Genomic DNA, 15,671 nt, shown 5'->3' on the forward strand with positions numbered 1-15,671 from the left:
GTCAATTAAATTAATAACTGTAAAATTTTATTAATCTCTTTTCTTACGACACTGTTTTAAATTGACGTACTAACAAATGTTTAATATTTAACCTACCTACGGCAGCAGTAGGAGCTGTATTACTAATACCATAATCAACCCCGACTTGATCAGCGTGAGCTTTAGTTCTATCCATAAAAAGGGATTCCCTTGCTTCGCTAAATCGAGATCCTCCAATGTAAGCTAAATTATCCAACTCGTTATTTCTTCTACAAAAATTTAAAAACAAATTTTCGGTGAGTTCTACATAACTTTATTAAAATATAATAACTATTAATAAATTAATAATTAATTTTTCTTTACCGTTTTTTAGGCCTCGCGCTTTCTTTTAAAGCTTCATTAGCCGGTAACATTTGTTCTCCGGGACGTACCCAAAATATAGGACCGTCATTTGACTCCCTGGGATTATCGGTTTGAACGACGGATAAAGAACTCCAGGGCATAACCTTTAAAAAATAATAAATCGTCAATTTTCAATTTCATCGACTTACGCACTTGAGGGTTTATGAGAAAAAATTAACATGCTTACTGGTTTCATGAAAGGACTTTGTTCCAACCTGGCAACAAAATCAGGAAAATACGCTCCAACTTCTTCCCCTAAAACTCCACAAATACTTAATTGATCTAAAGGAGCGTACCTGAACGTCCCATTAGAGTACGTTTTGTAAACCTGAAAGCAAAAATACTCATTATAGGAAAAAGTTTTTAAAATCAAAGTATTTTTCCAATAAAATTTTCAATAACCTCATCTCTATATTGACTCATAGTTGTTGTATGGTTGTCCCTACTAGCTAATGAACCAGTTTTGACAATTAATGTTGGATAATGATCGGCCATATAATCAACAAGATCAGGTAAATAGGAAGCTGCACCGTGTACAATGCCCATAACGTGATAGGCACATTCATTTTCATCTTCGCTGTACGATAACTAATAAATGATAAAATAGTCGATTTTGAAAATTGTAAAATTATTTATAAAAATTAATAAAATAAATATTAAAAACATGGAGAAAAATTACTTTTATGAATTCTATAGCGCATTCCTTCAATTGAGGTTCAGGTAAATGACAAATTTCATCCATGAATAAATGACAAACCGTAGCTCCACCATTCCTATCTTCCTCTATTCTATAATAACGACCGTATTTTAAATTCGTTATTTGAGGATGAGGTACCCAAGGTATTCTCGTAAAATTAGCGTTAGCTTGTCCACTTTCTGATCGTCTGAGTTCAAATGCTATTTCATCTGCTGTACACTGAGTCTTAACACTTTGGAATTTTTTTGATTTTTTCGAATGATGAGAATGATGATGAGATTTACAATGACATTTTTCATCTGGTTTGTGATGGCAACTTCTAGATTTACTTTTAGAATCAGATTTTGAATCTTTATGACTGCTTGAAGATCTACTCCTGAAAATTTCATTTTAAAAAATTCAACTTTGTTCTCAAAGAATTTATATTATTTATGATTTTCAAATAAAAATAAAATAGGTAATTACTTATATTTACTCGTCGATGAAGAAGATGAACTTTTACTTTTTTCATCTTTCGAGTCTTTGTATTTATGTCTGGAAGATGAAGATGATGAAGATGATGATGATGATTGGTGAGAATGTGACACAGGTTTTGATAGAGTTGAAGAAGAATTTATAGATGATGGTGATGACATTAAAGCATTATTTACAGATGAATTATTAGTACTATTTTGTTCTTTTTCTTCACTTTTCCCATTGCAAGATTCAATTGATATGTTTTCAGTTTTGATTTCCTCTTTAAATTTTACCTTAAATAATAAAATAATTTATAAAAATAAAAAACAAATTTAAAGCAAATTAATTATTAATGTCTTACTCAATTATATGTAATGATTGTGTTCAATAATAATATTACAAACCTCATGATTTTTAGATTCATTCCTTGAGGGATCTTTTGCTTCAACAATAACTTTTTCAATAACTTCATTGTTATTATAAAGACTTAGAGTCTCTGTTATAGGCACAGAATTAACTTTTTATTACATTCTACTTGTACTATATCTTGTAATTTTTCAGTTTTCCAATTATTGCCATTTATATGTAAATTTGAATTCAAATTTCCATTCGGTAATAAATCATTCAAATTTTCTTTTTTAATGTCTTTAATTTCAACATTAATACTGTTTTCTAGTAAAACATTTTTAGAAATTGGAGAAGAGACGGATCCCTTCATAATTTGGTTGTCATTTATCACAGTTAAGCCATTATCGACATGCTTTTCATTATCCGATGACAATGATTCTGATTTAACTTTTGGTAGACTTTTTTCCCCATTGATTAAATTTTTATCTAAAGAATTTACTTTGATTTCTGATTCATCTAATTCCATGACACAATTAAAATTAATTCCATTAGAAATCCAACTTGTTACAAATTTTGACTTTTTTATAAAAGCACTAATTTGAAATATGCACTGATTAAGTAACACAATGATTGACACTTTAAACACTAAATAGTAAAGTTTGAAATAAATCACAAACTTGTAGAAAAGCTTTAAAACTTTTAATATGTAGACTTGATAAATAATACTTAAATAAATAGCTGCTTTACATTGAAAAATAAAATTTGAATCACAGTTAATTTTCTTGCAATTGAATTTATGATTTATGCAAGGCGGAGTACTAGAATTGAAAACTAAACATGATTGCCAAAAATAAATATTAAAAATTAAATTTTTGTCTTTTACCAAACACCACCAGGGTATCTTTAATAGAGTCACTGTAAATGGAAAATATTTTATACACCCATTTGGTGCAGATGAGTACAAAAAACGTATTGAAGCTGTTGAATCAGATGATTTTATTGAATTGCACAAGTTATCAATCAAAATTTTACAATCATTATCTCGTAGAATTGAAAATTTAGATGAGCAAGATGGCATGATAAAAGCCAAGACTAATCACTTTTTTAACCCGCCAGGGTGTCGAATGACTTTTAAGTCATCCGCCTTTGAATAATATTCTAAAAAAAAAAAGTAAAATAAATAAAAATTAAAAAAAAAATTAAGATCCACGTAATAAAAATTATTAATTCGATAAGTATATCACTTGAAGCACATTGAAAAAGAAAATAAATGGCAGTTGAAAACAATAAATATACACTGACGCCAATTCTTATATGTATTGCTCGATAAAAAAGTAAATATATGTATTAAAAATAGTAAAATTACTTTGATATTACAATTCTTGAAGACGAGGCCTTTTAAAATTCATGTAAACCAACGAAAATCAAAATATCCATAAATGATTTCTTTTATTTAACAGAACCAGAAAATTTAGTTCGTGCAACATTTTCATACGAAAATGGCAGCCGCTTTATAAGTGACATCATACGATAAAATTTCCCTGCTTTCGAACAAATGAAATACCAGACATTAGCGCTTTACATGGTGATTGGTGAAACTATCGCTTAGAGATAAAAAATCCGTTTCATTTCATAAAAACAAAGAACTATAAAATAATATGTGAAAAATAAACTCATTTCCGTCGTTTAAATATTATTTTGTGATTTAAAACGATAAACCTAAAAATTTAAGCCTAAATTAAATACTCTAATAAAACCATCAACTTTTAAAAAAGGTTTTAAAATTATTCCTTAAAATCGTTAACCTCCTTTTACATAAAAATTTTGGCGCCAAAACATTATAACACCTACTTAAAATGTATCAAATTTTAATAAAAATTAAAAATAGTTTGGATTAATAGTGTTAAAATAATTAGGTAAAATAAAATTTAATAAAAATTCATTTTTAATTTTTAAATAATAATTATTTAATATATATATATATATATAAATAACAGCTTTAATTTTTTTTTGTATAAATAGCTGTGTAACAAATTCAAACATAAATCAAACTAATAATGTATATACACCTTTTGTGCAAATAAAAGTCTAATACTGGGGGGAGGGGAAAGCAATAAAAGTTTCTAAGGGAAAAACTAAAACCTTAAATAATTTATAAACAAAAAAAAAAAAAAAAAAAAGTTTACAATAGTACGTTGAAGTATTGATAATTTTCAACATAATAATAATAATAATTTAAAATTTTTATGTTTAGAATTTAAACATTATTTAATTTTGCAAACTTTTTCTATCAAAACAATACAAATAGTTGTAAAAATTTAACAGCACATAATTAAACAGTTAAATAATTAATAATTATGTTTAACTTATTTAAAAAAAAAAAAAAGAGAAAACAAAAAAAAAAAATAAGAAAAAATTTTGTTTTATTATTTAAGGCCCACCGGTTTTTTATTTATACCGTGTTTAACTCTTAACATAAAATATTTTCAATAACCTAATAATAATAATAATAATTAAATACACCTAATTAATAATCAACTAATAGCACACTTATTAAAGTAAATAACAAGTTTTTATAATTAATATATATAAAAAAAAAAAAAAAAATTTTTTTTTTATAAGTCATTAACTAAAAATACAATAAAGCAAAATTTACAAAAAATGTTTTTCTTTTCTGTGAAAAAAAAAAAAAAAAAAATTGAAAATAAATAGTGATGATGGTAAAAAGAATTTTTTTTTACATATTAAAATAAAACAGAAAATTAATTAATTAATTAAAACAACAAAATAATAATAATAACTTGACAACCAATAATAATAATCCCGTCCGTCATTAATAATAGTATCAAACATATTTGACATTTAAAAAATCATAACAAAAAAAAAAAAAAGTTCTGCGAATTTTAAATAAATTTCAATTTAATGTCAATTTTTTTACTGTGAATTTTAACAAAATTATTCAAAAACATTTCATGTTCGAAAAAAAATTAAAATAAAAAAAAACATGAATGAATGAATATTTTACATAAAGATAAAAATTATTTTCCAACATTTTCTTTTCTTTTTCTTACTGTTAATTAATATTTTAACAACAACAAAAAAAATACTAATTAAAAGTTTTTTTTAAAAAAAATTTACAATTCTCGACACAAATTTAATAATAAAAATTTTTTTTTTTTTATTTCACAAATACAATAATTGTTCGAAAGTAAAAAAAATTTTTATTATTAAATTTTGCATTCGTTAAAAGACAGAAAAGTAAGAAATTTTGATTTTTATAATTTAAATAAATTATACATGAGTGAAAAAAGAATTTTTTTGGAATGTTTAAAGAAGAAAGTATACCAAGTGTAGTAAAATTCAAATAGAAAAAAGTTATTAAGATTAAATAATTTAATTTTAATAACTATTTGGTCCCATTGTATTTTATATAATGCCCTTTTCACCATCGTTTTTAAATAATATTTACTGAATAGGCACTTCTTTTTCTTATTAAAAATTCTTAAAACTTAATAAATATCACAATTCTTATGTAACACGCCAACAGTAAACTTTGTACAATAACTATGGTTACATACATATATATATTTTTAATCATATTTGCATTTTACTCGTGGGAGAAGGATATTTTGATAATTCCATGAGTAACAAAGCAGTAGAAATATCGGAATCTTCAGCTATTTTTTGGTTTTTCACTCCGGAAACATTAGAAAAAACAATTTTACGCTTTTTATTATTATTATTATTATTATTTAAATTAATTAACTCACTATTATTGCTATTATTCAAATCGGCAAATTCTTTAAAATTGTTATTATCTGATACTTGGTTTTGTGATAAATATTTATCATTAATATTTGTTATGTCTGATTCACTTTTACACTGACCAGAATGCATCAATACAGTTGGCCTAGTTTTGTTTAACTGTTGACCTTCTTCATGTAATAATCTAACACTGTGGTCACCATCATTAGCATAATTATCATGAACACTATTTATGTCTTGAGGATCTGTAAAAATTTTTACAGTTTCCATATTGTTTTTCAATTTTATTATTTTATTAAATCCTTTTTTTTCCTCGCAGACATTACCAATGCTCAAATTTTCAGGTTTTTTTATCGAGATACCATTTAATTTTATCTTAGCGGCATTGGAATTAATTGTAAACTGAGTTTTTGGTATGCAATTTTTAACTGATATATTACTTTTCTGAACTGAATTGAAATTTTCATATGACAGTACTTTTGTCTCTGTTCCTTCAGAATTTTCTTCCTCCCAGTTAATTGGTTGTATGAAGTTGTATTCCCATTTGGATGAATCTTGGTAGGCTTCTCGCAGCCAACGTTTCTTCACTGGTTCTAATTTTGTGATTTCTGTGTCATTAATTGATAATGGCAGCGAAATGGGTTTAATTTTAAGACTTTTAAGTTCATCTCTATCTAAATCTTTTGAACATCCTGGTTTTGGGTTTCTTACTATTTCAACATAATTTCTACATATTTCATCATCAACCATAACAGTATTATTGACAATATCACCTAATTTTTTTCTCGGACTTAAATTTTTAAAACTTTCTTTAACCGAATTAATATCTTCGAGTAATTCTTTGCATACTTTTGTTTTGCAGTGACTTTCTGTATTTTCCAAATCTTCAGACAATGATGAATTCCTTGATTTCTTTTCTCCTTTTTTACTGTAGGGTGTTATCATTCTTTCTTTCTTATATCTAAAGATATTAAAAAAGCCCATGTTTCATTAATTGTATGTGAAAACTAAGTATTAATAACTAATCAAAATGAATTCTGATTAATGTATAATTTATTTTTGAATTTACCTTTCCAACCAACGAATCACTTCAGCACTTTGAACAGGGCTTTCGATTATACCACTACCATTAAAACCTAATGAGCTATCAGTTTCTCTAACTAATGTTGCAGTTGGATGGACTGTACAGTGTCTGTTTGCATGTTTAAATCTAGCTTCACATCCAATAACAGGACATTTAAATGGTTTTTCTCCAGTGTGAAGACGCTGATGTGTTTTTAAATGGCCACTTTGAGTAAATGCCCTTGGACATCCTGGATAGTCACAGATATAAGGCTTCTCACCTATGTATAAAAACAAACTTTTTTACCTGATTCTTTTTAGAAAACTCTCTTCTTGTTTACTTTTATATGAAAAATTACCTGTGTGAGTTCTGACATGAGTTTGTAAAGATTTTTCTCTGGGAAATACTCTCATGCAATATCTACATTTAATAGCACTCGGGGATGAACTACCTTGTTGAATCATAGTGGTGACAGCGTCAGCTCGCGGTCTACCTCGCCGGCATTCTTTTACATTAGAATGTTCATTATCTGTAGTAGATAATGATTTGTCACATTTAAATGAATTATCCACAGTGTAAACTCGCGTTGCTCGTAAAATTACGCTACCCGTTTTCATTTTTAACTGATATTTTAAGTTTCAAGTGTAGGTAATTCTTTAAAAGCTAATAATTGTCACTACTATTTTCCCGCGGATGTTTAATGGCTTTAAAATTTGGTTAGGTTTAATTAAACTCAAAATTTTCTACAGTGGTAAATAAGATAATCGCAAATTGCATTTCAAGAAAAATAAAAACACTTAATAAAATCAAATTTTTGAAACGTTAAACAGGTAAAAAAAAAATTTCAAAATAAACAACATTGTTAAATAACATTTTTAAATAACATTTTAAAAATGCATTACACTCAACTCTTTTTTTTCGAGCCAAATTATTAAAGCCTTCAGAAATTCAAAGGACGAAAGGAAGTAGGAGATTAATTTTTTGTGGCAATTGGATATATTTGTATTGCAAATACCGGAGTTTTTATTTAAACAATTATTAATTATTCATTTTAAAAACGTTTTTTATTAAATTTTAATAAGATTTATATTAGCGAAAAAAAAATTATAAATGAAAATAAAAATTCAAAGGTTGAAATTTTCAATTTCCTTTTTTGCAACCTGGCAATAGTCACTTTCTAGTTCTGATGAAAGGAGGACGCCATTTTGCAGTTTTATATAGCTTTAATGGTGGATCGTTGTTTTAAGGCTAAAGGTAGCCATAAATATCTTAGACATCCAACGTTATTAGTTGGAAAAATATATCATGGAACAAGAGTACGTAATAGGGGTAGCCAATCGTTATGCCCTATTTTTGGAAGAGAGCTCGCATGAAGAGGATCCGTACGATATAATTAAAAACGCCGAGGCCGAAAAAACTAAGAAAAAAACGTTAAAAAATGCTTCGGGAGAATCAAAAGAAAATAAGGAAAAACAAAATTTAAAAGGGAAAACAACATTACCAACGACGAGGAAAGCTCAAGGCATAAAAGAAACTCAAAATGTTAAAGCAAATGATGCCGTGACTGTTATTAAACCCAAACCCCAAGGTGAGTTTATTGTATTTACCGACTAAGTTTAACCTTGTCCGCATTGACCGGGCAAACATTAAAAAATATAAAATTTTATATATTTAGGTAATTTGCATTGATAATGCTTAAATTTTCAGATACTGATTATCATTGATTTTGAAAAATATTAATTAATTAAAATTATAATTTTATTAATATAGGGTTTCTCGATTTATAATTAATATGTTGTAATAATAAATTGTGTATTATAAATTAATATTAACTACAATTTTTTTTTTTTTTTATTTTTATTAATTTAGAGTTATTGAGTTTTTGTACATTTAATTATTAATAGTAAAATTTAACAGAATTTTATTCATAGTGATATTAATTTTTACACTTGCTTAATTTCTTAGTTATTTCCCATAATTTTAAAACGACACATGGTTTTGTGTTTGTTTATTTATTTTTCTTTGTAAAAGCTTAAATTTAAAATTTCTTGTTTAAAAAATTATAGTGTGATGAAATTTTTAAAAAAATTCCTCACAGTGTATAATGTACAGTCTATTCCATAATATTTTAATATTTAAATTCATATATGTAAATATCTACATATTGACTATAATAGTAGAGAATAAGGTAATTCATTTGTAAAAAAAAAAAAAAAAAAAAAAAAGATGGCAAGTTTTTATTCCGATTGTATAATTGTCCCTTTGTTTTAGTTAAACCTATTTGCAAATCAGGGCAAAAAAATTACTTTTTAAGTAATTGCCTAGTTTTTTTATTCTTATTATTATTATTTAGTAATTAGAATTGTATTGTATTGTATTGTATTTTTTTTTTTTTTTTTATATGGCATATATTGTTTTAATAGTTTAAGTTTTATAATTATTTAGTTGTTAGAAAAAAAAAAAAAAACCCTCATGTTAGGGTTTTCATGATTATTGTTAAAGTTCTAATTTTTTTTTGAAAATTTTTTTAATTTTATAATAAGTGTACAGCATTACTCTAAGTAATTAATTGTACACTTTTTGTTGTCACTTCATAAATCTTAAATTTAATGAGGTGTGTATATAAGGCCTTCAGTGTGATTCTTCACAATGATTTTATATTTTAAGGTTTCCTTTTTTCAGTAATAGTACATGAGAATTATCTAAAGGTGTTCAAATAATTTTAAAAGCAAAGAATGGCCTATTATTTTTTTTTATTTATATTAAATTATAAATAAATTTAGGCCTGACTATTTCATTTGAAAAAATTTTTCTGCTTCATTTGATTTGACATTTATTACTATTACTATTTTTTTTTTAATTTAAAAGATCTCATATGCTATTTTAAATGATAGTTTTTTTTTGTTTTTTGTTTTTGGATGAAATTAAAAAAAAATTTAAACTGATAAAGCAAGACAAAGGCGATCAAAAAAAAGTGTGTCGGAAAAGTTGGTCAAGTAAAAAATGAAAATATTGTGAATAAATTATTCAGGAAACCGGTGAACTTCCCACTGAAGGCATTCTTGTAACCGCTGAGTTGTCTTGAAATTTTTAGGTATGTTGTTTTGATGTTTAAGATGGCGCTTTGAAGAACAATAAGTCAATCACTGGGCGAAAACCAAACGACAACAGACCTCAGGGAGAACGTCAGCAACCGGGTTTTGGCGAAGGTCAGGTACGATCGGTGAAATTTGCATCCGGAGAGCCTCAAGGGCCAGAAAGAACAAATACTCGTAGGCCGAGAGAAGATAAAGGCGTTGGCGAAAGGTAATTTTAAAAAAATTATAAAAGCTAATTTTAACTTTTGTAAAAAAAAAAATTTGTTTTTTCCGTACCTTGATGCTCTTTAGAAATGGTGATGTTTCAAGAAATCGTAATGGGGAAAGGCCACCCAAAGGACCAGAAAATGAAAATGGTCCTCGAGGACCTCGCAACGAAGAAGGACGGCGGGGTCCAAGAAGGGATGGAGATAATAGGCCGTTTCGAGGAGACCGAGACAGACAGGGGGGTGATGGTGAAATCCGGCCAAGAAGAGAAAATCGAGAGCGCCGTGATTTTCAGGAGAGAACCGATTTCCCTCGAGAGGGACCTGAAAATGGTGAAAGTAGGCTCGAACGAAGATCAGGACCTCTTATGGGACGAACTAAAATTGGGGGCAGAGGAGGCGGTCCAGGAAGAAATTTCGATGGCAGAGGCAAAAGAGAATTTGATAGAAAATCTGGATCAGACAAGACGTGAGTTAACTATATATATATATATATATAATTAAACTATTTCCGTGAAGGTGGCGACACTTTAATATAAGTTGGCAGTTAGTCAAGCGTTGATGTAAAACGCCCTAATTACCAAATAATTTTTACAATTTTTTCGTTTGTCCCAAATACTAATAAATTATTAGGTTTTTATTTAATATTATGAATGTATTTTTAAAAAATTTTAAATTTAAAAAAAAAAACAACTCATTTTCCCATCACACAGTCAGCAAACACATTGATTTTTTTTTATTTTTAAATTTTAAAAAATTCTTTTCTTTTTTTCCTTCTTTCTTTCTTTCTTTCTTTCTTTCTTTCTTTCTTTTTTTTTCGGTTTCAAATTACAAATTTTCTGGCGGTTCCAAATTTTTCGTTATTTTATTGTAATTTTTTTCTTTTTTTTAAAGTTAATTTTTTTAAAAAAAAAACTTTCTCTAAAATAGTTTTAATTTCCCTCCATTAATCATTTTTTTTTTTTTTTGGATTGTGAAATTAAATTTTCACATTTAAAAAAAAATGATATTACTTTGATTACAAGTTGGAAACACCTTTAATTTTCTCTCTCTCTCTCTCTCTTTCTCTCTCTCTCTCTCTTTCTCTCTCTCTCTTTTGAAAGTATTAATCTGCTTAAAATGAACTAAATATAATGGGTAAGCTCATTAATTTTTTTTTTTTTTTTTCAACTTGCACACCGTGTTTGATACCTTCCGGTTGTTATAATATAAAGTTATTTTATATTACAAACTCTTTTTATTTTATTTAAAAAATTATTTTTTGAATTATTAAATCGTTTTGAAAAAACGAATGGAAATTTTTTTTTTATTGTTTGAGTTATTTAATGTCAGATTAACAATAATAAAAACGATTGATTGATTGATTGATTAAAGAAAAAACTTTTAAGGTAGCCAACTGCCAACGTATATTTAAAGTGAATGGATTTTTTAAGTATTGCTAAAGAGTAATATGCTACAGCTTTTTTTTTCTTTTTACTAATGCTCAAAAGGTAGTTTGATAAGACAAATACTAAAAAAATTTTTTCACAGTAACCGTGATCCCTATTTTCCTTTGCATCAGGTACTTGCATCAGGTCAGTTTCACACGGTAAAGGTTTCATATATTTAAATATCAATAAAATGCATTATTTGCCTTTGTTTTAAATGGGTAAACGAATGTTCGTGAGGTTGTCATCTCGACAACCTGTGTGAAATATACCTAAAAATTTTATTTTAAATGAATTGTATGAAAGGGCTTATCAAACTATCCTTTTAAATTGACAAATTTACGGCTGGGCAATTTTCCATTCAAGTCACGATTAAAAAGAAAGGAAAATTGCTGTTGTTTGTTTTTTTTGTGTGTGTGTAACATTAATTGTGATTTGTGTTGATACATGTTAATGGGGGAAATTTTAATTGATGAGGAAATTTCGGTCGGTTTTGTCTCCTCCTTTCTTTCTTTTGCTTTTTTTTTTTTTACATTGTATTTCTTAATTTAGAAAAATTATTTTTATACAAAAAAAAAAAAGAAAAGAAAAAATTATTAGTATTATTATATTATTATTATAAATTTGTTTTTTGTTTTTTTTTTTCTTCAATCGTTGATATGGGGAAAGTTATGAGTAATTTTTTGAATAATTGTTATTATAATTTTCTCTAATTCACATTTAATGAAGAAAAAAGAGAATTTTTTTGGAAACCAAAAAGAAAAAAAAAACAAACAATTTAAATAAAGAAAATGTAATTTTTCCAGTGGAGTGAAAGCAATGGAAAAAAGGGAAGGAGGAGGAGCTCATAACTGGGGAAACCATAAAGATGATTTGGAGTAAGTGTTTATGATAAATTATTTAGCGTTTTTTGCTTTTGCTTTTGCTTTGCTTATACCTTTAACGGTTTTCACCAAATGTTTTCCCTTTTTTTTCCTTCCCTTCTCTTCTCTTCTTTTCTTTTTTTAATGGTTTCTTAACTTTTTTTTTAAACGGGAATTTAAGAACGAATCAAGTTTTAATATTGTTGTTGTTTCTTTGTTGTATGGGTACAATTTGTTTTTAAATTTTTTTATTAGGGTTTTTCTTTTTATTTATTTATTTCCAGGGCTGTTAACTTAAATTCGACTAACGCATCAGAAGAAAACGCAGAATGGTCAGAAGGAAAACCTGGAAATAACGACGTTGGTGAAAATAATGCCAAGTGAGTTTTTCTTTTTTTTTTTAAAGTAAATTTTATTATTTAAATTTTAAAAGGCCTTGATCGAAGCTCTTGATAATTTTTTTCTCATATTATTTTGAGTCAAAACATGGCCGATATTAAAAAAAATTTTCATCCAATGGTCGTTGGTTTTTTTTAAATTTTTGAATAAAAAGTCAACATTACCCAGGTTGAAGACAATAATTTTTTAATTATAATAAATATAGTTTATCGTTTGAAATATGATTTAACGTGAGTAAATTTTTTTTTTTTTAAAATTATTTTGATAGGGATGGTGAAAAAAATCTTACCGATAGCGGCGAACCAGTTCAAGTTGAAGAAGAGCCTAAGGAACTTACTTTGGACGAATACCGGGCATTGAGAGGTAAAAGAGAGCTTCCACAATACAATATTCGAAAAGCTGGAGAAGGCGAGGATTTGACTCAATGGAAAAACATGTACGAAATTAAAAAGAAGAAGGATTCGGTTAATCACGAAGAGGAAGAGGTTTGTTTGGTAAATGTGTATGTGTTTTCCCATTTGAAATGCATTTATTGATGAAGTGTAATTATTGTAAATCCAGGAATTAGATCAGGCCGAGTGCCCACAAAGAGCTGGTAAACAACGTCTTTTGTTAGATATCGACATCACGTTTTCAGACTCCCGTCGTGGACCTCGGGGAGGTCGCGGCGGACGAATTCCTCGTTCGGGAGGTTTAAATTCGGCTTCAGCTAGTGAGTAAAAATAAATTTTTTCCAGTGAAACAAACAAACAAACAAACAAAAAAAAAAACAAAAACATGGACGGAAAAAAATGAAATTTGTTTTCATTTACAGATAATAGGACTCGACAGAGGGATGGTCCTCGACGAGGTGGTCATAGAGGAGATGAGTACGGCGTAAGTTTTATTTTAATTTTTTAGTTTTTTTTTTTTCTGTCAAAGACTCTAGTGTGTCTAATTTTGTGATTTTATTATTATTATTATTTAGGGTGGCCGAGATCGCGATTACCGTGGAAACAATCAAATTGCTCCAAAAGTAGACGACGAACACGATTTTCCATCTCTCGGCTGATTCACACGGTCGTCGAAAAGTTTTTTTTTTTCTTTTTTCTTTTTTTCTTTTTTTCTTTTTTTTTTTTTTTTTTTTTTTATTCTTAATACTGTTATATACTACAACGTAAAAATTTTAATTGACTGTTTTTATCTTTTGTCTTTTGTGTCACTTAAATGCTGCTGCTGCTGCTCCCCTTTATAAAATGAATTTATTTTTATTAGTTAATATTTCATAACCGGAAGAAAAAAAAAAAAAAAAAAAAAAAAAAAAAATTTTGCTTTAGGAATACTGCTATAAATTTATTTATTTTTTATTATTATTATTATTATTACTTTCTTTTCTTTTTTTTTTTTTTTCTCATACATTTTTGAAATGATCACAACGGTTTTTCTACATTTAAACAAAAAAAAAAAAAAAATGATGATGATAATAATAATAAAGGAAAAAGGGAGAGAGAGAGAGAGAGAAAACGTTCACGAAGGAAAATTAAAAAAAAAATTAATAAAATAAAAAAAGTAAAAAAAAAAATTAGAAATAGTTTAAACTTTAAAAAAAAATTATATACATTAGGAAAAGAAAGAGAAGGAGGAGGAGGAGGAGGGGAAGAAGAAGAAGAAAAATAAACGTACTTGATGAAACTGTTTTAAAAAAAAAAAAAAAAATTGTTGAAATTTATTAAAAATTATTTTTTAATTTTATTTTTTTCAAGGATTTTAATAATTTTTTATGAAAATGAAAGAAGAGAAAAATAAATAAATAACAAGAGAATGAGAGAGGAAAAGAAATTAATAAAAAAAATTAGATAATTAAAAGGAAGGTAGAATAGTGAGTGAGTGAGAGAGAGAGAGAGAGAGAGAGGAGGATGTTTCAAAAAAAAATGTCGAATGCCAATTATTTGAAAGAAAAGGAAAGAAAATACGTTTTATTATAGTGATGATGATACTACCTGTTTTTTGTTTGTTTCTCTTTTTTTTTGTTTGTTTGCCTTTTTTAAATGCTAACAATTTTTTTTTTTTATTATTTTGCTTTGATTGTGATCAGTTGATTTAATTTTTTTTTTTTTTGTCTCTCGTTTGAAACTGTGCACTGATCTCGCTCAATTATTTAAAAAAAAAAAAGGACAAAATAAAACAATTAGTTATATTATATTATTAAGAATAAAAAATAATTTAAAAGAAAGAGAAAGAGAGAGAGAGAGAGAGAGAGAGAAAGAAATAAAATTACAAAAGGCTCATGTATAAATGCTTCTTAAGTGTTTTTATTGCAAATTTAATAATAATAATAATAATAATAATAATAATAATAATAATAATAATAACGAATAAAATAAAACTAATGAGTATAATTAATGTGAAATACCAATCGGTTTATGTTAATAAATAAATAAACAAACACTAAACATTTTATTTATTTATTTATTTATTTAAACAAATGTGATTGATAATACACGGAGAAGAAGGATCGATAAGTTGTTAGCGTTCAATGAGTTTATAGCGTGATATTATTATTATTTCCATTGCGATGATAATGATGATTGCGGTGATTATTATTATTATTATTATTATTTTTTCTTGTAGGTATTTCAACAGATACTGAAACATCCTTTTGTCGATAAATTTTTTAAAAAAAAAAAAAAAAAAAAAAAAAAAAAGTTAATTAATCAAGTAGTCGTTAAAATTTACAATTTAAAAAAAAATTAATTAATTAATTAATTGAAATTGTATATTGATTTTTATTATTATCATTATCATTATTATTATTATTAATAAATTTTTCTTAGGTGCGGTTTGATTTTATTAGGTATTTTTTATTATTATTATTTTTTTTTTTTGAATTATTTATTTATTTCGACTCTAAAAATTGTGTTCGGAGTCAAATAAAATATCGTTTCGAAATATTTCGTGATAAATTTTTTAATTATAAAATATTAATAAT

General features: G+C 26.3%; 3 protein-coding genes across 3 annotated transcripts in view; 1 reads left to right on the plus strand and 2 right to left on the minus strand.

The window, feature by feature from the left end:
• Phum_PHUM032510 (uncharacterized protein) overlaps nt 1-2,408 on the minus strand; it is a gene marked incomplete at both ends in the record, with an annotated part of 4,554 nt that extends 2,146 nt beyond the window's left edge. The window contains 6 exons of the mRNA XM_002423000.1: nt 97-248; nt 343-485; nt 569-709; nt 784-969; nt 1,061-1,454; nt 2,053-2,408. Coding sequence (XP_002423045.1) covers nt 97-248; nt 343-485; nt 569-709; nt 784-969; nt 1,061-1,454; nt 2,053-2,408 — 1,372 coding nt within the window. The remainder of the gene's footprint in view (nt 1-96; nt 249-342; nt 486-568; nt 710-783; nt 970-1,060; nt 1,455-2,052) is intronic.
• A 3,068-nt stretch (nt 2,409-5,476) lies between these two features.
• Phum_PHUM032620 (zinc finger protein, putative) lies at nt 5,477-7,327 on the minus strand (the record flags this gene model as incomplete). Its single annotated transcript, XM_002423001.1, has 3 exons — nt 5,477-6,608; nt 6,717-6,990; nt 7,069-7,327. The coding sequence occupies 3 exons, from the start codon at nt 7,325-7,327 to the stop codon at nt 5,477-5,479; spliced, it is 1,665 nt and encodes a 554-aa protein (XP_002423046.1).
• Nucleotides 7,328-8,015: 688 nt separating this feature from the next.
• On the plus strand, nt 8,016-13,754 carry Phum_PHUM032630 (Plasminogen activator inhibitor 1 RNA-binding protein, putative; the record flags this gene model as incomplete). The annotated part of the gene is made up of 9 exons (XM_002423002.1): nt 8,016-8,298; nt 9,827-9,982; nt 10,147-10,483; nt 12,248-12,319; nt 12,589-12,684; nt 12,999-13,188; nt 13,265-13,415; nt 13,518-13,553; nt 13,681-13,754. 9 exons carry the CDS (start codon nt 8,016-8,018, stop codon nt 13,752-13,754), a joined length of 1,395 nt encoding a protein of 464 aa, XP_002423047.1.
• Nucleotides 13,755-15,671: the final 1,917 nt, after the last annotated feature.

The sequence above is a fragment of the Pediculus humanus genome, genomic scaffold (assembly GCF_000006295.1).
Source record: "Pediculus humanus corporis 1103172107383 genomic scaffold, whole genome shotgun sequence".
In the NCBI taxonomy this organism is placed as follows: domain Eukaryota; kingdom Metazoa; phylum Arthropoda; class Insecta; order Psocodea; family Pediculidae; genus Pediculus; species Pediculus humanus.